We start from the raw sequence: 22,638 nt of genomic DNA on the forward strand, positions 1-22,638 counted from the left end.
TGATGACACCCAGCACTACCTCATCACCACCACCTGTCTCGACCCCTCCACTGCCCGTGTGTTGTCAGATTGCTTGTGCAACATCCAGTCCTGGATGAGCCGAAATTTCCTCCAATTAAATATTGTTAGGTTCCCAGCACAAACTCCATTCCCTAGCCACCGACTCCATCCCCCTCCCTGACCACTGCCTGAGGCTGAACCAGACTGTTCGCAACCTTCCACCTCCATAATATTTCCCATTTCAGCTCCTGCCTCAACCCATCTGTTGCTGAAACCCTCATCCATGCTTTTGTTACCTCCAAACTTGACTATTCCAATGCTCTCCTGGCCGGCCTCCCAACTTCCTCCCTCCATAAACTTGAGCTGATTCAAAACTCTGCTACTGGTATCCTAACTCACACCAAGTCCCGTTCACCCATCACCCCTGTGCTCGCTGACCTACATTGAATTGTTGCTGGAATGGGAGCCAAATTTAAAATGGTCACCCTCGTGTTCAACTCCCTCCGTGGCCTCACCCCTCACCATCTCTGTAACCTCCTCCAGCCCTCCGATAACTCTGCTTTCCTCCAATTCTGGCCTCGTGTATCACCCACCTCCTTCGCTCCACCATTGGCAGTCGAGTCTTCAGCTGTCTAGGTCCTAAGCTCTGGAATTCCCTCCCCAAATCTCTGCCTCTCCACCCCTCTCTCGAAGACTGCATCAAAACCACTCGATAGTGCCTTTAATCTAGAAAACATCCCAAGGCTCTTCACAAAGGTGTTGGGGGGGGGGGGGCGGGGAGAGAAAAAAAAAAATCAGACACCGAGCCAAAGAGATTTAGGAGGGGTGGCCAAAGGCTTGGTCCAAGAAGAGTGCTTTAAGGAGTATCTTCAAAAGGAGAGGAGTGAGGTGGAGAGTTTTGGCAAAGTAATTCAAGGCACAGCCACCAATAGTGGGACAGGGGACAGAGGGGTAGAGTTTGCACAAGAGGCTGGAGTCAGAGGAACATAGAGATTGGAGGTGGCTATGGAAGTCGGGAGGGGCAAGACGAGAGGGATTTAAAGACAAGAACACTTAATCCTGAAGGATACTTTCAATTCACGGACTGAATCAGTAAATAAACACATCCCAGCAATCCATTAAACACCCAAACAGATGTCAGAGGGCAGAATTTATTTTTCAACAAAAAGAAAACTTTCCAACCATAAATTATGTCAAACAAGATACATTCATTCATTGAAGACAAGGAGTGTCTTACACGGGATTCTTAACTCTCCTGGGTTTGAATCACGGGCTTTAGTTTTGTGGCAGTCAACTGGCCCCTTCACTGGAAAGGGCCGCAAAAAGGGACATAATAATTTCAAACCATGCAACGTGGCCACAGATTAAGTCGGCAGTCCAACTCGCCAACAGAATTGGCGTCAGCCAGTGAGTTTTGTAGTATAAGTACCAGCAGAAAAAAAAACAGGCTCATCTCGCTGTGCAACCCCAGCATCCTGCAGCCACTTGGGAAATGGGTCAAACTTAAATTCAGACAACAAAAAGCAGGAGGAATGGTTCGTTCTCTGGTACAAAGAGTTAAAAATCCCTCGTAAGGCAAGTAATACATTTCTAAAAAAAATGATTTGACCCACGTTTGAAAAGGAAACAGACTGGTACTTGGAGCAGAGCGGGTCCTGCGTTGCTGTGATCGGAGGCAATGGGCTCCCTTTAGGCCATTACAACTCCATCCGGAATATCTTAACGGGGAGATGTTGGGAAGAATTTGTGGCTTGCAAGACAGTAATTGCTGCGATTTGTTTTTCGATTGGGCAATGGGGGTGGGGGTTTGGGGGGGGGGGGGGGGGAGTGAAGTGAAGGCAAGAAAAAGATCAAAGGAATTTGGTGTAATTTTAACTTCTTAAATTCCTTCAAGATCAGCAATGTATAAGTACAGTGCCAGGTTACATCTATGTGGTTGATTTAAAACACGAGTGTTACGATAGCTCGGAAAATAACGTCACTCCTGACCAACAGGGTGCAATGATCTCAAGTGTCCCTGTACTCCTCACAACCCAGAGTCTTACTCAAATTTAAGATTCTCGGGTCATTCGAGCTCTGCAGCCTGTTTGGGCCGTTCCATTTTAGTTTTAGTATTCATTCTTTTTCTAATTTAAGTCCAGTTATTTGCCGAAATGCTGAAATGTCATTTGGGCCCAAGCTCCTAATCTTTCCGCCATTGTTTCTCCATGTTTTGGAACTGCAATGTGTGGGATGGAGCTTGCTGCCAACATATGTCTAGATGGTCAAGAGTGACATTACAACGTCCCATTAACCACAGCAAATCCATACAGGCCTCAGCTATTTTTAATACTGTAAAGCTTCAACTCGAGTGCTTCAGCCTTGAGGGGGAGGTGACCAAGTGGGAGCTCAGAGGCAAAAGAAAAACAGTTTGTAGAAGTCAAATCTGGGAACAATATTTTAAACTACAGGATGGGATAACAAAGGGTACGGGTTCAATCGAGCAAAAGGCCAATTCAGGATTTATATCAGGAATATCTTACACATAAACAGCGATTAACATGTGTCATTAAATTTGGGACAAGGCAGTAGAAGCAAAGACATTGGAATCACTTAAATAACTGGACGCTGTGGTGGGGAGACTATATTGTTTTCTGGATGCACAAATTAAAATGGCCTCCCACAAATTGGTCCGTGTGAAGCATTTCAAACTGGCAAGCCAGAAAGCCTGCCGGCTTTTCAACCTCGCTGTGTCAGTGACACCCTGTACCCAACCCATCCCCGAATAAATAGCAAGGCCAGGGCAGAAAATCCCAGTACCAGTCCATCCCAGGTACAACATACTGTACAGATACCAGCAACGTTTGGTTCAGTTCTAGAATAATTTGTTTACCTTACTGCAAAGACACCAAGATATCTGAGAAACAAGAAGCCGTATTGCCAATGATATTGGAGCTCAAAGGTTCTGCAGCATGCAATCACCCCTCTACAATCCGTAGTTAGCCCCCCCATCGCTGGCTTTCAAATAAAAGCATTCGATTCAGTTTTAAAAGAACAAGATTGTCAGGTTTTTTTTTGCAAACATTAATTAGAACTAAATAACAAAAAAAAAACAAGACTCCACAGCGTTAGATTGCACATAAATGGCTACGAAGGAGGCCGATGTATCGTTGCACTCTACGTACTCGCATACAGGTTAACACTGGGCGCCAAGTCTCAGAGTCAAACAGTCAATTTTGATATACAAGCTTGCCCAGTGGCGTGAAGGCTAGAGATTTTCAAACTGTTCATATTTAATATTAGCTCCTTAAAAAAAATGGATTGTTCATTTGTTTCCATCCCCAGTCAGAACACAAGCAAGAGACGGACAATCTCTATCTCTGCCAGTGTTGCTCTTGTATTTGTGATCTAAGGTGGTGCATTCAAGAGACCCCCTGGGCAAGTCTTCCACTCATATTTTGTCTGCCTCATTACCTGAGGTGTGAAAATGAAGAAACAACACATAACCTCCATGTAATGGCGTTTACTTTTCTCCCTCCCCTTCCTGAAAGTGCTACTCCTTACTGGGGTCCAATGTCTTCAGTTCCTGGTTACCCTCCAGCACCATGTCCATGTGATTATTCATGTGAGAGCCAAAACTAGAGCCTTAAATACAAGATAGTCACCAATAAATCCAATTGGGAATTCAGGATGAACTTCTTTACCCAGAGAGTGGTTAGCATGTGGAACCCACTACCACAAGGAGCAGTTGAGGTGACTAGAACAGATGCATTTAAGGGGAAGCTAGATAAACACATGATGGAGAAAGGAATAGGTTATACTGATAGGGTTAGATGAAGAGGGATAGGTGGAGGCGCGTGTGGAGCATTAACACTGGCATAGACCAGTTGGGCCAAATGGTCGGTTTTTGTGCTGTAAATTTTATGTAATTCTATGTAATAGATATCAAGAGCTGGCAGGCTAATCACTACCAGGGGATCAGCACAGTCAAACTAGATCCCATCATCCCTCGATGCCCTCGGGATCACTGGACATCAACTGGGAATGGGAACCATTGAAGGATTTTGAACTTCTCAATATGGACTTTTGATACTTGTTTTTAAAGACGACTAAAATAATGGACTTGAAACCCTCGATTACTTGGTAAAAGAACACAGAACTCTCAGCTTGACCAAAATCAGGATGCATAATGGTCTTTGCTTATTGTCCAGGATGTTTTGAGAGAGAAAGAAGTGTGTCAGCAAGACTAGATGGAGCCTTGGTAGGCTATAAAACCTGAGTAACTGATAAGAAGAAACAATGCCGACAGTTGCAGAGATAAGGAAGCAAGACCTGCAAACTGGTAAGAGATACTTTAGCGTTTAAAACAATCCATATATGGTATGATGGTCAAACAAGCAGATTTGAAAGGAAACCATTCTACGAGGGGTTTCAGGAGAACCAAATGAGATGTCAGGACAAGACGGCGCAGAAGAGGGACCTCCTTTTTCTCTCAAGAACAAAGAACTTAATCAATTCTTTGTCCTGAATTGTACTCACAAGAAAAAGGTTGTATGAAAAGCTATTACTTTCTTTCTAGTAAAAACTGTATTGTATGTCAAATTTAATTATTTAAAGTTAGAAAATAACTACAGTGTCTTGCTTAATCCTTGACCTGATCGAGAGAAAAGGAATCCGATACTATGACTAATTTTAACCCTTCTAACTAGCCCTGGGACACCCAGGCCAATTGTAGAACCCTTTTTGCTGCCTGACTGGGCACAGATTGGCCTACATTGCTCAGCCCAACACTCAATAGTATCTTCATCCAAACGACCATCGCAACGGCCCCTAAATTCTTGTAACCCGTCTTCACATCCAACATGGTTCAGATCTTGAAACCTCTGTCCCAGGGAGGAAATTCAAAAAATTTTCCACAGGCGTGGTTTAGTTCACTTGGTGGTCATGATTAAGAATTTCTTTTGGGGAGGTGGAGGATGAAGGACAACACTTGGTAGTTGTGCCCTTGCTACAAACACACCTCCCATTGGGCTTTTGATAAAGTGATCCTGGAATCAATGTCTTTAGCGCATCTGAACTTTTCTCGCTGAGAGAGGATAAGCGACAGTGAGCAGTTTTCCTTGGATGTCTAGGCCAGGCATGTGGGTCAATATACATAGCTAAAAGTAAAGTAGGTAGCTGCCATAAAAATGAATAATCATGGCTGGAATACCTAACTAAAGCCTACCTATGAAATAAAATGAGAAACATGATCTATCAGAGCAGTTCAGACAGTCGACATCCCAACTCTGTGGCCACAGACCACAGCCCTCAAGCATCTACAGAGTCAAGACTATGTTCATCAGCAGACTGGAGAGAGAAGCCATCCCGTTTGTGCAATCTCACGTGCAGCAATTATTACACATCTCATACACTAGCCTGACTCTTAGTGGCAGAGCGTTGGAATATTGTTGGGGGCACGGATGGGGTAGAGGAAGGAAAGAAGGCACTCATCATTGATATTTTAGCATCAAGAAATTCCCATTGATAACATGCTCCAATATTTAATAACAACCCTGCTGGTTGACATCAAAATGGGTGACAGATTATATTCAAATTCTTCCCAAAATCTTTTGGTGTGGTTCATCCACAGATTTCTAAGTGCACTTTTGATTTTTCATTTCAAGAACTGCAGCAGTCTACAAATAGGTAGCCTGCCAGCGATTCTGAAACCAACAGGTGAAATACGGAGAGCAGTACTTTGGTTGGTGCACAAATCGGCAGTGCAGTGTTGAATTCTGAGCTTTACATAAACTTCTTGGAGCTCTGTCCATGTGTTAATGTCATTGTGACATCTACCGTGTTCCCATGTAGCATGCTAACCACCCCGTTATTTTGTACATACTGGATACCTGGCGATGGATCTTTGAAGAGGGCGTCAAGATGCAAAAGGAGAAAACAAACAACTAAGGGCAAGTGTACAACACTTCTCTCTACGTACCCACAAAGATAGAAAAAGAAAGTAATCTTTAAATTTACTACTTCAAGTCCACCCTGAGCTTCTCGCCATGTTCCCAGCTGAAGATCAGGAAAGCAAGGAACAGATACAAAAGTGAGATGTAGGCCTCTTGGTCGGCAGATACGCAGTCCAACTATACAGCACTCAGCAGCATCAACAGACGACCCTGTGCCCCAGCTGTTGTTGAGAGGGACCCCTACTTCAAGGAAAGAAACAGCAAGTTGAGGCCTACAGAGAAGGCCTTGGGAATCCTGAAGCCCTTTAGCAACAGAACCAGAATTTGGCTGGCATAAACCAGCAGTGCTAATTCAAGAGCACCAGTTCGCAGATTTCATAGGAGAAAATGGATGGAACCGCAGAATGCGATCCCCAAAACATGGGCAAAAATCCCTTCATCCGAAGCAAGAAAAACAGAATGTGACTTATTCAGTTTGCAAACACCTGTGGCCCTGACTTTAGGCAATAGCTTTTGTATATTCAGGGCAAGGCCACTGGTTCTCACAGAAAAACTGACCAACTTACAAAAATAGAGATCCCGTGTAATAGAACAGTGTGTGACTTAATATTCACTGTGAACTAATGACCTGTGTCACCCGATGTGGTTGGAAAAAGAGAGCACTTGAATTATTAACCAGTAAAAATCTTTTGGCCTCCATTACCTTCTCCTTTAAGGAAATAAATTGAGAAAAACGTGATCATCTCCAGCCAAATACACCAACATTTAGGGTAGCAGAGGTAACATTGACCCCCTCATCCTTATCAAACCTTCAGATCTTTAATGTACGTGAGACCTACATGCGAGTACATACAGTATCCAAACTCACCCTCGTTCCGATTGTCTTAATGCCTTTTTTTTTGCAAAAAGAAAAACTTATTTCACACTTCACTTTGACCCCAAAATATATGCTAACATACAAAACTATTTACACGAGTAAAGAAAAAAGATTTTCTTTTCAATGGAACACATCCTCTTTGAGTCAAAGCTGTAGGGTTTCTCAAGCGGAGGAGAAAAGGCCCAACTATAAATGATGAGCCTTGATTTTGATACCGAGTTAGACAGAACGGTAATCACAGACATCGCAGGTCGTGAATTGTACGGGTACAGTCAGGCAGAAACAAATGCTGACACCAGCACTCCCTGCAGGTGGCAAGATGTTATTACATTGCAGCGGAATCGCCCGTTGCCATGGTACTCCGTACAAACAGGTGTTGCTACCGAACATGACAATCACGGGGGCAGATTTCCCCACCCCACCACCCTCCAATAGTGTGAGGGAAATAAAGTCCCTAAATTACAGTAGGGTTGCCAACCCTCCAGGATTGCCCTGGAATCTCCAGGAATTAAAGATTAATCTCTTGGACTCTGCTGCAAGCAAATCCAGGAGAACATTTTTAGGTGCATTAAAAAAATTGTGATTTTTTTTTTCCCGTTGAATACTTGTTTATTAGACATAAAAAATATTGGAGATGGGAAGAAAGGCTGTTAGACTGGGCAGGGCAGTTGGAGGCATGAGGTCTTGTGATGAAACCTTCAGGAATATGTCCAGCCTGAGTTGGCAACCCTAAATTATAGGCAGTTCTAAACACTGATCACTGCAAAGCTCTTGCATTTCACTGTCTGGCCTCAAATATACTGTAGGGGTTTGTGACATGGCACATCAGAGCATTGTGGGGTGAAGATGTGAAATGTAAAGGGAGGTACAGGGATAAGATGACGCCAACGAGGCCTGATGCTAGGCCCAACATTCACACCAGCAAATGCCCCATTTCAATTGAGGTCAGTCTTCTCAATTCCACCCCCTCCCCTTTCCAAATGAATGGACGGAAAAGATCATTGCTCAGTCTATTTACAAGACTCAAGTTTCAAAGAAAAGTAAAATGAAAGCAACAGAAAACTTCATTTGTGATTTTTTTTTTTCTGATTTAATCATTGTTTAGCCAGAAATGTAACCTGTAGGTAGAGTGTATTACAGCTCAGCCTTTGTGGTATCGTATGTTTTAAAATGGCTGTTAACATATTTTGGTAAAGTAAGTTAGCAGCCATTTTGGAGACTTAGCCCGAAAGCTGATTTATGATTTTTTTTTGTTGTATTTTTCATTTATTTTGTTCTGAAGCAGGTCACAAATTCTAATGAGATCCCCATGTTATGGAGTCAGTGTCACAACTGGTTTAAAGAGACAGTGCTGACTCCTGCTGCAGTGCTCTCCTCTCTGAAATCACATTCCATTTGGTGCAGATGACTCATTAGCACATTGATAGAGCGATGCATTATACAAGTTGCTGTTCCACAGTAAATGTTTTAGCCCTCCTCCCCAATTTTATAGCATTGCTGGGCGGGGGTGTTTAAAGACCCACTAACATAGTGAGTCCAAGACCTGCTTTTCAAATCTGAATCACAAGCAGAAATCAGTTGTCTAAATTCAGGGCCAGTGGAAAATGGAAAATATCTTTTTTTTTTGATTGAGGTGCTTCCCCACGAGGAAGAATCCACCTCCTACTGTACCGAGGACAATCTATGAACTGGAGAAATATGCACATCTCACGGTGCGCACCTTGGGAAAATTCCAATTTGAACTGACCAAGAAAAGACTTCCAAAGCACATGGGTTCACTTTAATATTTGCAGTGAGTGTACATGAGGCATCGCAGTCACTGCCAGTTAATGTGATCGACTGCTGTGCATATCAACGGCTGCAATAGAAATGGGAATGGAACTCAAGGATTATATATATATATATATATAATATATATATGTACACATATATATATATATACATACACATATATATACACACACACACATATACATAAAATCCTGGAACTCCCTTCCGAACAGCACTGTGGTAGAACCTTCACCACACGGACTGCAGCAGTTCAAGAAGGCGGCTCACCACCACCTTCTCGAGTGCAATTGGGGATGGGCAATAAATGTTGGCCTCGTCAGCGACGCCCAGATCCCATGAACGAATAAAAAAAAAATGTATCGATGTTGAAAATCTCACATCTCTTCACACTTCTAGTCAACTTTTCCCATTATAAATTCTTAGGTCCACATTTAAAAGAGCTGCAGCACCTCCACTGGCAGGAGGGTGTAATTACAGTGTGACAAGTTTACATAGGCAGTTTCTGTAGGAATTTAGAATGGAAATATATGAAAATAAGGACAGGATATTTGAATTTAAAATAGGGACTGAATTACATCGGCACACCCTGGTCAAATTAACCCCAGCCCTCCTGAAGCTTCACTGTAAGATTATATTAGCCTTGAAGCCCAGGGCGCAACTCCACGAAAGATCGACTAGTAACTTAAAATCTTTGGAGACAGAAAATGCATTTTATCTCTAGTCAGTGCAAGAACCATCCATCTTTGGGTATCTGCGTTAAATCAACCGCTCAACCCCACTTGTCAAACTGATCAATCACGTCTCAATCAAGCCTGCTGTCCCATTCCTCACCAGGCTTGGGGGAGGGAGTAAAAGGAGGAGAAAGAAGTACAAATACTCCCGATTACCCCTTTTCTCCCAGTTCCTATGTTAGCACTGAGGAGCTGATTGAGGTGCTCCTAGGTCTATTGAAGCTCGTTCTGAGCCATCCATCGGATCGCGCAAGAATGGCCCAGGAAGTGAAAAAAATTGAACTGGTGTTCCCCATTCATGCTACCTGACCCTGCTCCTCCAACATGCCAACAGGGCAGCTATAGCAAAGGGTCATCAAGATCCAGTGTGCTTCAGTCTTTGTGCTGCCCTGGGTATAGAATCAGCGATGGAACTACATTGAAATATATGGTCAATCAAATGTAGAACCCAGAAAACTGCAATTGAAAGTCTGCTGCAATGTAAACTTTGCTCCGTGACTGATGGGCTGTTGCAGAAACTAAGCCCACCGTAAAACGACATAACATCACCCCTTCAGTGGAAAGCGTAGTGACTAATTCAGACACATTTAACAGCCATGGATATCAGGCTGGGCTCGAGCAGACACTGTGGCTACAGCTTTGCAGTGAAGGACATTCCCTGGACACAGGTTGCCGAGGGATCTATTGCTAAAGCTCACTGCAATTAGATTTTTTCAAAATCAATTTTATTCCATTATAACATTTTACTAGCTTCAATGCAGTATTAAAGAAGAAATTCAAAACATGTGTACATGAGCTCCAGACAAACTTATTGAATGCAAGCAATGCACCACTGTGTACTCCCGCTAGACAGGAGCACAGATCAGAACTTGGCAAAAAAACAAGTTCGCTGCGACTTTAGTTAAAAAAAAGTTAATCTAGTTTAGTAATACCCCAATCAATAGAATTTTCTGACAAAACCAAGCAAGTCAGTTATCTAGCCAAATAACAGCAGCAAAATACAATTTACAGCAAACATGGAAACAAGTCCATAGCTGGGGCAAGGTAGCATTGATTTGAAACTAAACTTAAGTCTCAAGCTGTGGATTGCAGCTTTTCCATGGCCACTTACCGTCATTGGAAACAAACTTAAAAATTCAATCCACACAAAAATAGTTCACTTTCCCCTCATTCCAGAAACAGTATTTCTGTCCAAATTAAAATGTCCCATCTTCTAGCCCCACGAGCTTGGTCCTTTGGGAAATAGCAAATGGAATAAAGCTCCCTTAGACATGTTACGCTGACACCTGTACTAACCAATCACCTCCACCAGTGTGCAGTCGATTTTTCAGAGTGTGGAAGCAGATGATTCCCAACCCTCCAGTTGATGACAGCAGTAAACTGAGCCGAGTCAAACTAAAAGCATTAAAGAGCTGAAAATATGACTTCAGACCACCCCAAACCCACACATCAAATAAACTGCACTCTTCCATACTTCAGCCACATCGTGACGGACATCCAATAACTCCAATCTTTCCCAAGTATTGATCAGTATCTGCGTGGGGCAGTGGAAGCAAAAACTCAAATCATTCTCGAGGCTGCTCAATCCAGTGATTGAGGTGGGCTGACGGAATCATAAATTTCAATGGAAAGGCGCATTAATGGATGGAGACAGAAATCGGATCAGCATGCTCATCCACAATCAAAGGAACAGACGAACGCAGAAAATCTGCAAGAGCAAATGTCTCGAGGGATACAGAGCAAAGGCGGGGGAATGGAGTTGAGGTACAGTTGGGCTCTGTTCTAATAGAATGGCAGAACACATTCGAGGGGCCGAATGGCCTACTCCTCTTCCTTTATTACAACAGTGAGCTACAGTGGCTGGACAGTAAACAATGCACGAAAAAGAGATCAGACACTTCCTTATGGAAAAGCTGCAGGGGAAGCATTTATTACTAAGTTTAAAACTTTCAGCCAGCACATCTTGCCTTATAAAAGGCAACCGGCAAGACTCAACTGGAGAGAGTCTAGAGCTTCTGTGGTAACATTCTCCCCTTTTAATGGCTAATCTCAAACATGCTGTTCCATTTCACAGGGATCACCTACATGCTGCTTATTTCTTCCTGTCTTCCCCCCCCCCCCCAACCTCCTTTAAGAAAAACAATCCATGTGCTTTGTCGAAAAATGGAGGTGATCATTTCTTGAGAACAAATTCCACTACTCCAAAGAGGTGGGAAAAAAATTCTTGAAAACTTTCAGCAGAAAATAATAACATTTTTACAGTTTTCTCCCTTCTCCACCCCTTATAAGTGATCTAATTCAATGATCCAATTACACCTTAAAAGCAGCAAGGTTATTCTCTATCTCCCAGACTTCTCTCGTCATCTCCCTACACAATGCATCGTCAGTCAGGGCTTCACAAGTTCCTGGGCAATGATTCTAATTAGCAGCAGACAGGCATATATTGGGGTACTGCTCGCACCGGTTTTAAAAAATGGCTTTGTAATGCAGTTGAAATCCCCGGGCCTTCAGGAGTGGGGCGCCACAGAATTTATGCAATGATCTGATGTTACAACCATCAGCTTCACAAATGAGGTAGTGCTTGGGTTTAAAGACATTCGGCCTCCCTTGAGGGAGCTGGTCCATCTGATATCAATACGATGATAACCAAGCACAAACAGAAAATGAACCAAATGGTAAATGTCTACTTTCTCTTGAAGATTCTTACGAAGCTTTGCTCGATTTAGAAACTAAAACGGGTGAAATAAGAGGAAACGGTGTCTGGACACCCTTGTTTGCCTGCAAGGGAGCAGTGTGAACAAGAGTGTATTGGAGAGTAGGCTAACCATCTCACAACCAGTACACTGTTGACAACGTAGCAACGATTGAATCACAATGACAGAAGGTCCCGCCTCTGGGTTCTTGTCCCACATACACCTGGAACATACAATCTGCTTTTCAACCTCCACTTTTTTGAGATTCAAGTGGGACTGCCTTGAGCTGTCAGTCTCCATGGTTACAGTGTACAATGGTCCTGCAAGCACATGTGTATGTCAATTTAAGAGAGGCTATGGAATGAGAAAAAAAACTGCAAAAACAGTGAAATCACAGGAGAAACATACTGTTTGAATGACCTGAAATGCACCGTGAGGGCACTCTGTTACAGCGATCTTGTGCTTTTCACATTTTGCTGCTCTCATCTGTACTAATAGGTCTCAAAATCGAGAGAGAGGCCAGTGGATGTACATGTGAATGATCTTTGCCAGAATTTATAGGCAGGCAAGAGGATGAGGGGGGAGACAACAACCAGAGATTGAAAAGTGCATCGAATGCTCTGGACTCTCCTCAATTAGGTTCAGACTGGATGTGCAGTCCAATATTGTCAAACACACCTTGGAGACATTTTGAGATGAGAGTTTAATGCAAATAGCACACTGTGATGCTTATACAGTCTTTCCCCACCCTCACCCTAAAACTACTTTACCTGAGGGAGAAATGATCCCTAATTGAGCTGAATGGTCCCTCAAATCAGCAATGAAGAACCCCACACCTTTCAGTGTCCCAATAAGATGTGACTGAACACCAACCATTTCCTTTGTGTGCAATCAGTTTGGGTTTATGAAAGGAAGTTGAAAAACTATTTTTTAAACCTCAGTTCTACTCTAAAATAAGCAACAAAAACAAACAGCTGAACTACCAGTCTGGGCTCAAACCAGGTTTTCCCGACTGCCGGTTCTTGCAAATTGGCCTGGAACGGCACAGGTTAGTTCACAATAACCAAGTCAGTTGGTAGTATTTGGTACTCACTACCCAACTAGAATAGCGGCTCATTTCCAATCACTTCTGACCATTAGTCTTTACCCTCCCCACCTCATCCATGTGCTCCATCATCAATCAGAAGCAGCCGTAGCTTCCAAAGAGAAAAGCATGCTGGGTAGGTCACGTGACCGCAGCCAAGCTGTCAAATTCGTTCTCCAGAAAAAGGGAAAGGAAAACAATAATTGAAATGAAACAGCTTCATTGACAATGTCTTTTGAGGCACGAGATCCACTGCGAGTTCCACAGAAACCTTTCCAAGGCCTTTTATATCCCGTTTAAATCTCTGATCTACAAAACGCACCATCATACTTATTTACAGTATCCAACACTTCAGTAGTCCAACATGATGTCCCTTTTACCAGTTCATGATTGTGTTCCTATTTAATGTCATGAAATAAACTTGACTGCTTCCTCCTGAACGGACTGAGGCAAAAAATACCTGCGGGAATCAAAGGGAAGTAATGAGACGGGTAGAATAAACTTTCACAAACAAGGTATTGCATTTGTTTCTTGTTGCTTCAGTGTAAGTCCCTAATCCTCGCTCCCATTCCATTACTCTGGAACAGGCTGCCGGCTCGCGGGGTCGACGCCAATTCGCTGAATTCCTTCAAGCGAGAGCAGCACCTGTTTTGGCTGGAGTGGAGATCGCCACTTAGAAAAGGTAGGTGATGTAGTGCATAGAATTATCAGGGCCAGTGTGATCTCCTGGGCGAGTCTCGATCACCAAAGGGATCGGAGAGGAATTTCCCAGGTTTCTTTCCCCAAATTGGCTTGGGTTTTTAAATCTGTTTTCTCGCCTCTCCCAGGAGATCACATGGTGTGGGGTGGGTTAGAGACTGTACATAGTGTGATACACAAGGTATCACAATTGTGTGGGACAGGTTGGATGGACCAGAGTGTCTTTTCCTGTCCATCATTATTCGTGAATGAGAAGAAACAGTAAGTCAGCCCCAGCTGATGTAAATACTATGGGATTGACTCAATTATCCCAGTCGCAACCAACACTTGCACTTCTGGGTTGGGGGAGGGGGATGCAGAAAAGGATAAAGGGAAACAGTTTTCCGGACTGAATCATGTTGCGTGGAAGCCGGCAAAACAGCAAAGAATCTATGCAATCTTTTGCCCCTAGCTGGAAAAGGAGACAGAAGTCTCAGATTGCTGAAATGCAGTGGCTTATATGTCGACCAGACAGCAGCATTAATGAGCTGAACCAGCCCACTGCCTTGACCGACCCGTGTGGGAGCAAGGAGTCAACTTAAGTGGGGAAATCAAATCATTGGTGGAACCATGACGCATTTGGGCCCATGTAGGAGGCAGCACCCCTCTCCCCACTTCCCCCCCACCTCCCCCCCCCCCAATATCAACATGACCCCCATTCAGAATCATCTTCTGGTAAGAATGGGAGAAACAAACTCTAGCTTTCGCCATGGTCAGCACAACTGTTTGGTCAAAAGCCGGTATTTGAGTTTGTTGGGCTGGAGAGTTTTACTCGTCTCTCCTCTCAAATTTCTACAAACTAAATAATGTTTATCTTCAACTGATACAATTACTACTCTTTCCTGATGGTGCCGACGCGTACTGCAGTAGCTTCGATGGGATCGAACCAGAGACCTTCCTAGTTTCTAAGGGCCAGTCACACGCTGCCTTTACCAACAGAGCCATCCGATCATTTCAATTCTACATAAAGGCGGTGTGTGACCCACAATATCGCACATTACCTTATCGTTCCGTTCACACAGGAATTTTAGCCGCTGTGCTCTTTTGTGCATGAAAACTCCATCGAGGTGACCCGTTTCTACAGAGCGGATTTCGATTGCCTTCTCCCCCCAACCCATTATCTGGTTCGAGCAGATGTACGCTGTATAAAGACACAATGCAGAGTTACACGTGAGTTATAGGAGGAGGTCCATTCAGTGATGGATACCGAACCTTAAAGGTACTGGTCACAGGACTGCTGCATCATCTACCTGCAGGTCAGTCAGTATTCATTTAGTTAAGACTGAATCTATCTGTGAGGGGTGTGGGGGTGGAGTAACTTGCCCCTTGGGGGAGCAGTACATTGGCGACCGCTACAAGATTCGTTCGGGTGGCAAGACTCGAACATAGATAGCACTCCTGATCTAAACTTGGCTGTACTGCTGAGGGAAGGGAGATGCCAGGATCTCCCTACTTGCTTCTCCATTAGGTGCTCAGAAGAGGCTATCACTACTGTGAGGCCATTAACAGCGTTGCAAAATCTATAAACCCTGCTCTCAGCTCGAGAACTAGTGTTGGTGGGGGAGTGGGTCAATATCAATAACAACTTGCATTTATATAGCACCTTTAACGTAGCTTGAAGGCGCTTCACAGGAGTGATTATCAAACAAAATCTGACACCAAGTCACATAAGGAGATATTAGGACAGGTGACCAAAAGCTTGTTCAAAGAGATAGGCTTTAAGGAGCGTCTTACAGGAAAAAAAGAGGTTTAAAGGAGGGAATTCCAGACCTCAGGGTCTAGGCAGCTGAAGGCACGGCCACCAATGGTAGAGCAATTAAAATCGGGGACGGGCAAGAGGCCAGAATTGGAGGAGCGCAGAGATCTCGGAGGGTTGTAGGGGTGGAGGAGGTTACAGAGATAGGAAGGGGCGGGGCCATGGAGGGATTTGAAAACAAGGATGAGAACTTTAAAATCGAGGCATCGCCGGACCAGGAGCTAATGTAGGTCAACGAGCACAGGGGATGATGGATGAACTGGATTTGGTGCGATCCAACAACTTCTGCTTGAACAGCTTGCGTGTGGATGTCCAGCGTGAATAGGACTGGGATCGGCTGACACTCATCGGCAAGCCTCATACAATGGCCCTTCGGGACAGGTACAGTCTCCCTGCCGCCTTGAGGAATAAATGGACAGTGACAGAAAAAAGCACTGGAGAAAGTTCACAAAGACACACCACATTTTGTGGACAACTTACCAACAGAGGTCGGCATCTCACCCCACTGCAAGACCACATCCTTGGTGATGCGACCGTAGGTGTTCACATAAACTCCTTCATCTTCATAGCACAGAAGCATTTCCATTCCAGCAGTGTTTGGTAGAATTACAATGGCATGAGGCACTATGTGGGTCTGAATCTAGACAGAGAAACCAAAAGGTTCAGGAGGTAGAACAAGTGCATGTAGGAAAGGAGTAAGCCATTCAGCCCATCAAACTTGTTCCGCCATCCTATTAGACCATAGCTGATTTATACCTGAACTCCATTTACCCACCTTTGACCCATATCCCGATACCCTCACCTAACAAAAATCTACTGATCCCAGTTTTGAAAATTTCAATTGACCCCCAGCATCCACATTCTTTTGGGGGAGCAAGTTCCAAATTTCCACTGCCCTTTGTGTTAAAAAGTGCTTGCTAATTTACCCCTAAGTGGCCGGCTCTAATTTTAAGATTATACCCCCTTGTTCTGGATTCTCCCATTAGAGAAAATAGTTTCTCTGCATCAACCATATCGATTCCCTTTATCATTTTAAACACCTCAATTAGATCACCCCTCAACCTTCTAGATTCAAGGGAACACAAGCTAAGTTTACGCAACTTGTCCTAATAAATTAACCCTTCAAGCCCTGATATAATTCTGGTGAATCTGCACTGTACCCCTTCCAAGGCCAATATATCTTGCCCGGGCTTTGGTGGCCAAAACTGAACGCAACACAATAGATCCTAATAATGCTCACGCTGCAAATGTTGAGCTAATATACTGGATTGTGTCATTTTAACTATTTCTGCTTGATAGTTAGGAGGGAGAAAATGCCAGGTTTTTCTCTTTCTTCGTGGGCAGGGGGAAGTGGAGAAGAAGTATCAGTGCTGAGGAATGGCATTTCTATACTTCCCATGATAGCATCTCAGATCAGACTCGCAACTTAGTGCCAAACTCTTACACCAACAGAAAGAGACAAAGACGTTAATTCCCCCGGTCGTCACTGATTTGAAGGCCTGTCCCAAAGGACACCATTTTGTTCCCCCAATTCCCTCCGCTCCTTGCTGACGTATGGTTCAACAGAGTCCAGATATCCTGCAGCATCTCTCCCAGTGGTCATCCCTCACGAGAGAGCTCGGACACAAAGGACCACAAGCTATTCATCCATGAGGGGCATCATCGCTGAGCACGACTATGTCCCCACCCCAGATGTTAAGTGCAACCAGCTACTCGCATAACAGCAACTGGAACACCTACTTTGGCTGCTATAATCTACGCACATCCCCGCAGGAGCCCACAAGGCTGACAGTCGCTGTCAGTGAGGTGCATGCGTGTCTGCAATGCATCAATTACAAGAGTGCCACTGACAGTGATGATGGAGAAGACCATCCCCTAAACTATACTGCTCTCTCAACCAACAGGACAGCAAGGAGGAGGAAACCTTGTGACGAGTCCAACAAAACACAATCCTGATCCATAGAAAGCACTCTCTATGCGCTGAAATACAAAGGGGTGCAAGTTATGCTACAGTTATATAAAGCTCTAGTTAGACCCCTTCTGGAGTACTGCATTCAGTTCTGGGTACCGCACCTCAGGAAGGATATATTGGTCTTGGAGGGGGTGCAGTGCAGATTCACCAGAATGGTACTGGGGCTAAAAGGGTTAAATTATGAGGACAGGTTGCATAGACTAGGCTTGTATTCCCTCGATTATAGAAGATTAAAGGGTGATCTGATTGAGGTGTTCAAGATGATTAAAGGAAATGATAGAGTAAATAGAAAGAAACTATTTCCTCTGGTGGGGACGTCCAGAACAAGGGGGCATAACGTTAAAATTAGAGCCAGGCCATTCAGGGGAGATGTCCGGAAGCATTTCTTCACATAAAGGGGAGTGGAAATATGGAACTCTCTCCCCCAAAAAGCTGTTGAGACTGGGGGTCAATTGAAAATTTCAAAACTGAGATTGATAGATTTTTATTAGGCGAGGGTATTAAAGATTATGGAACCAAGGCAGGTAAGTGGAGTTAAGATACAGATCAGCCATGATCTAAATGAATGATGGAACAGGCTCAAGGGGTTGAATGGCCTCCTCCTGTTCCTATATCCCTGTGTGGTTTGAAATCAATGGAGAGGAAATAAATATAAACTCCTTAAAACTCACATGCACTGGGATGTAAATATCATAGGTGTTTCCAGAATCCACATCGACCGCATGAAAGCCGGTACTAGATCCATATATAACCTTTAATCTCTGACCTTCTTCTACTGTCAAGTCAACCAATGACGGTCTGTGAGGCAGATCTGTGAATGACTGAAAAGCAAATAGAAAGATTTGAAATTTTCTCCAGCATATTTTTCAACAATTAAATACATTCAAATGGTGCTGAGTGTACACTGATTTAATTAAGGGCACTTCTCTAATCACAGAATTAAAGGATTTTCCAAATCTGCGCTCGCCAGCCCATGATGATACACCATTCACTTTAAATCACAGGCTGGCAAGTGCAAAAACAGAAAACCCCGACCACTGCCTCATACCCATTAGGAAATAACTACCATCGGGCAGTATTTGCAGCCTCCTGGAGACACCAATTCACCTCTCCATTCCCTTCCCCAAGCTGTTCTGGGAACAGAGTTACAGCAACAACAACTTGCATTTATACAACGCCTTTAACGTAATAAAAACATCCCAAGGCGCTTCACAGGAGCAATTAGCAAACAAAAATTGACACCGAGCCACATAAGGAGATATTAGGGCAGATCTTGGTCTTGGACATAAGCTTGGTCAAAGAGGTAGGTTATAAGGAACAACTTAAAGGAGGAGAGAGAGGTGGAGAGGTTAAGGGAGGGACGAGGCCATAGAGGGATTTGAAAACAAAGATGAGAATTTTAAAATCGAGGCATTCCCGGACCGGGACTCAATGTAGGTCAGCAAGCACGGGGGCGATGGGTGAACGGGACTTGATGCGAGTTAGAATACAAATAGCAGGGTTTTGGATGAGTCAAGTTTACGGAGGATGGAAGGTGCGAGGCCAACCAGGAGAGCATTGGAATAGTCCAGTTTAGAGGTAACAAATGGAGGGTTTCAGCAGCAGATGAGCTGAGGCAGGGGAGGTGATGGGCGATGTTGCAGAGGTGGAAGTAGGCGGTTTTGGTAACGGAGGGGATTATGGGGTCGGAAGCTCAGCTCAGGATCAAACAGGTTGCCGAGGTTGCGAACAGTCTGGTTCAGCTTCAGACAGAGGCCAGGGAGAGGGATAGAGTCGGTGGCTAGAGAATGGAGATTGTGGCGGGGACCAAAGTATGGCAGCATCCCACCTGCGCCCTGAAGCAGCTTCACTGATTACAATGGGAGCTGGAGGTGAGAAGTGGCCTGAACCATCATCAGGGACGGGTTTGTTCCTGCAACAAGTAAAATTCATGCAAACCCCTACTACATTGGGACAGTGTTTATAGGGAGAGGAAAGGTGTTACCACCCTGAGGGATTCACACTCAGACTACATTCCCACTCACCAAGTAAACAGGTGCGAACTGCATAATGAAAGTGTCATAAGCTCAAGAGGAAACAGATTCCCTACCAGTTGGGCAGGGAATCATCAGTTTGGGTTAATGACGCAATTTGGAATACTAAAATGCTGCATTTCACCTGTTACTATTAGGGTAAAGGTTATTATAGGGGAATCTACAAAACAAAACTCGACCTTGAATGCCATGAACTTGTGGTAAGGTTTTGGGGCCCAGGCGTAGACTTCAACGGAGTTCTTCAGAGCAATAACCAGGAACTTGATCCTCTCATATTTCACTGCGAAGAAAACATCACATTACAAAGGTTATTCCACTTGTCTCCCGTTAAGTCAAAGCTCTGAAGACGTGAAATCCAATCGCATGCTGCCAGGGAAAAGTCTGCATTCTGATTTAGCCTCGTCTTTTGAGTAGGAAAAATAATGGGATGAGTTCAGAATGTTCAATAAATCACAGCAGGGCACACCATATCATAGTTTGGTACAGCAGAGGAGGCAGCCATTCAGCCCATCATGCCTGTGCTGGGTCTTTTGAAAGAGCTATCCAACTAGTCCCATTCCCCTGCTCTTTCCCCATTGCCCTATAATTTTTTTCCCCTTCAAGTATTTATCTAATTCCCTTTTGAAAGTTACGATTGAATCTGCTTCCAACACCCTTACAGGTAGTGCAATTCAGATCATTACAACTCAATGCGTAAAAAAATTGTTCCTCATCTCCCCTCTGGCTCTTTTGTTGATCACCTTAAATCTGTGTCCTCAGGTTACCGACTATTCTGCCACTGGAAACAATGGCTCCTTATTTACTCTATCAAAACTCTTCATGATTTTGAACACCTCTATCAAATCTCCTCCTAGCCTGCTTTGTTCCAAGGGGAACAACCGCAGCTTTTCCAATCTCTCCACAGAACTGAAGTCCCTCATCCCAGGTACCATTCCAGTAAATCTCTTCTGCATTCCCTCTAAGGCCTTGACATTCTTCCTAAAGTGTGGTGCCCAGAATTGAACACAATACTCCAGCTATATATAGCAAAAGAACCAGTGAAAAGTACAGGTTTTCATGTTCCACGTGGCTCAACAAGTTAATGCAATGAGCAGCTGGAACCATACAGAGAAGGAAGAGCCCAGGTCTGATCCCCAATCTCTACAAGATTTGCTCATCTCAGCTGAAGCTACAATTGGCAAAGGCTAGGAGGGAAAAATCAGCCAAGGTTCCACTTGCGATCACTACAATTGGCCTAGATTAGAGGAGAAAATCAGCCATGATTCCACTCTTGATCACCAAAACAGGCCGAGACTAGAGGGAAAAATCAACCAAGAGTCCAGACTTGATCTGGTTATAGTGTTAGACAGAGTATAAATGATGAATTGGAGGAGCATGTAGCAAAGGTAATGCAATAATTGTGGGGGACTTTAATCTTCACATAGACTGGACAAACCAAATTGGCAAAAGTAGTTTGGAGGACGAGTTCATGGAACGCATTTGAGACGGTTTTCTAGAACAATATGTTGAGGAACCAACTGGGGAACAGGCTATTTTAGATCTAGTATCATGTAATGAGACATGGTTAATTAATAATCTTATAGTAAAGGATCTCCTGGTCAAGAGTGATCATAATATGATGAATTTCATATTGAGTTTGAGAGCAATGTAGTTAAGTCCGAAACTAGGGTCTTAAATTTAAACAATGACAATTATATAGGTATGAGGGGGCAAGATGGCTAAGGTAAATTGGGAAATTAGATTAAAAGATATATGACTGCAGGTAGGTAATGGCGAACATTTAAAGAAGTAATCCATAATTCTCAAGGAATATAAACTCTCTTGAGGAATAAAAACTCCTGGATGGTGTTGAGCTTCTCGAGTGTTGTTGGAGCTGCACTCATCCAGGCAAGTGGAGAGTATTCCATCACACTCCTGACTTGTGCCTTGTAGATGGTGGAAAGGCTTTGGGGAGTCAGGAGGTGAGTCACTCGCCGCAGAATACCCAGCCTCTGACTTGCTCTTGTAACCACAGTATTTATATGGCTGGTCCAGTTAAGTTTCTGGTCAATGGTGACCCCCAGGATGTTGATGGTGGGGGATTCGGCGATGGTAACTAGAGAAATTGAGGATAGTATTGATTAAAAGAAGAGGCTTACAAAGTTGCCAAGAAAAGTAGTAAGCCTGAGGATTGGGAGGGGTTTTAGAAATCAGCAAAGGATGACCGAGAAATCGATAAAGAGGAAGAAAATAGAATATGAGAGTAAACTAGCAAGAAAAATAAAAACATTGTAAGAGCTTCAAGTATATAAAAAGGAAGAGATTAGCCAAAGTAAATGTAGGTCCCTTAGAGGCTGAGACAGGAGAAATTATAATGGGGAATAAGGAAATGGCAGAGACATTAAACAAATATTTTGTGTCTGTCTTCACAGTAGATGACACAAAAAACATACCGGAAATAATGAGGAACCAAGGGGCTAATGAGAGTGTGGAACTTAAAGTAATTAAGATTAGTAAAGAAAAAGTACTGGAGAAATTGATGGGATTAAAAACTGACAAATCCCCTGGACCTGATGACCTACATCCTAGAGTTTTAAAAGAGACAGCTGCAGAGATAGTGGATGCATTGGTTTTGATCTTCCAGAATTCCCTAGATTCTAGGAAGGTCCCATTGGATTGGAGGGTAGCAAATGTAACCCTGCCATTTAAGAATGGAGTGAGAGAGAAAACAATGAACTATATGCCAGTTAGCCTAACATCAGTAGTAGGGAAAATGCTAAAATCTATTATTAAGGATGTAGTAACAGGGCACTTAAAAAATCATATGATTAAGCAGAGTCAACACGGTTTTATGAAAGGGAAATAGTGTTTGACAAATCTATTACTGTTTTTTGAGGGTGTAACTAGCAGGGTAGATAACAGGGAACCAGTGGAAGTAGTATATTTGGATTTTCAAAAGGCATTCGATAAGGTGCCACACAAGAGGTTGTTACACAAGATTAGAGGTAATATATTAGCATGGATTGAGGATTGGTTAACGAACAGAAAACA

General features: G+C 43.6%; 1 protein-coding gene across 2 annotated transcripts in view; it reads right to left on the reverse strand.

Moving 5' to 3' along the window:
• Positions 1 to 1,114: 1,114 nt before the first annotated feature.
• The window catches only part of LOC137302379 (misshapen-like kinase 1), a 202,284-nt gene continuing 180,760 nt past the window's right edge, over positions 1,115 to 22,638 (reverse strand). For both annotated transcript variants that reach the window (XM_067972004.1, XM_067972003.1), the window contains exons 27-31: positions 19,788 to 19,888; positions 18,247 to 18,396; positions 16,084 to 16,243; positions 14,849 to 14,988; positions 1,115 to 13,569 (exon numbers count right to left, since the gene is read on the reverse strand). In XM_067972004.1, coding sequence (XP_067828105.1) covers positions 13,486 to 13,569; positions 14,849 to 14,988; positions 16,084 to 16,243; positions 18,247 to 18,396; positions 19,788 to 19,888 — 635 coding nt within the window. In that variant the 3' untranslated portion in view covers positions 1,115 to 13,485. The remainder of the gene's footprint in view (positions 13,570 to 14,848; positions 14,989 to 16,083; positions 16,244 to 18,246; positions 18,397 to 19,787; positions 19,889 to 22,638) is intronic.

This window comes from Heptranchias perlo, chromosome 35 (genome assembly GCF_035084215.1).
Source record: "Heptranchias perlo isolate sHepPer1 chromosome 35, sHepPer1.hap1, whole genome shotgun sequence".
Classification (NCBI taxonomy): Eukaryota; Metazoa; Chordata; class Chondrichthyes; order Hexanchiformes; family Hexanchidae; genus Heptranchias; species Heptranchias perlo.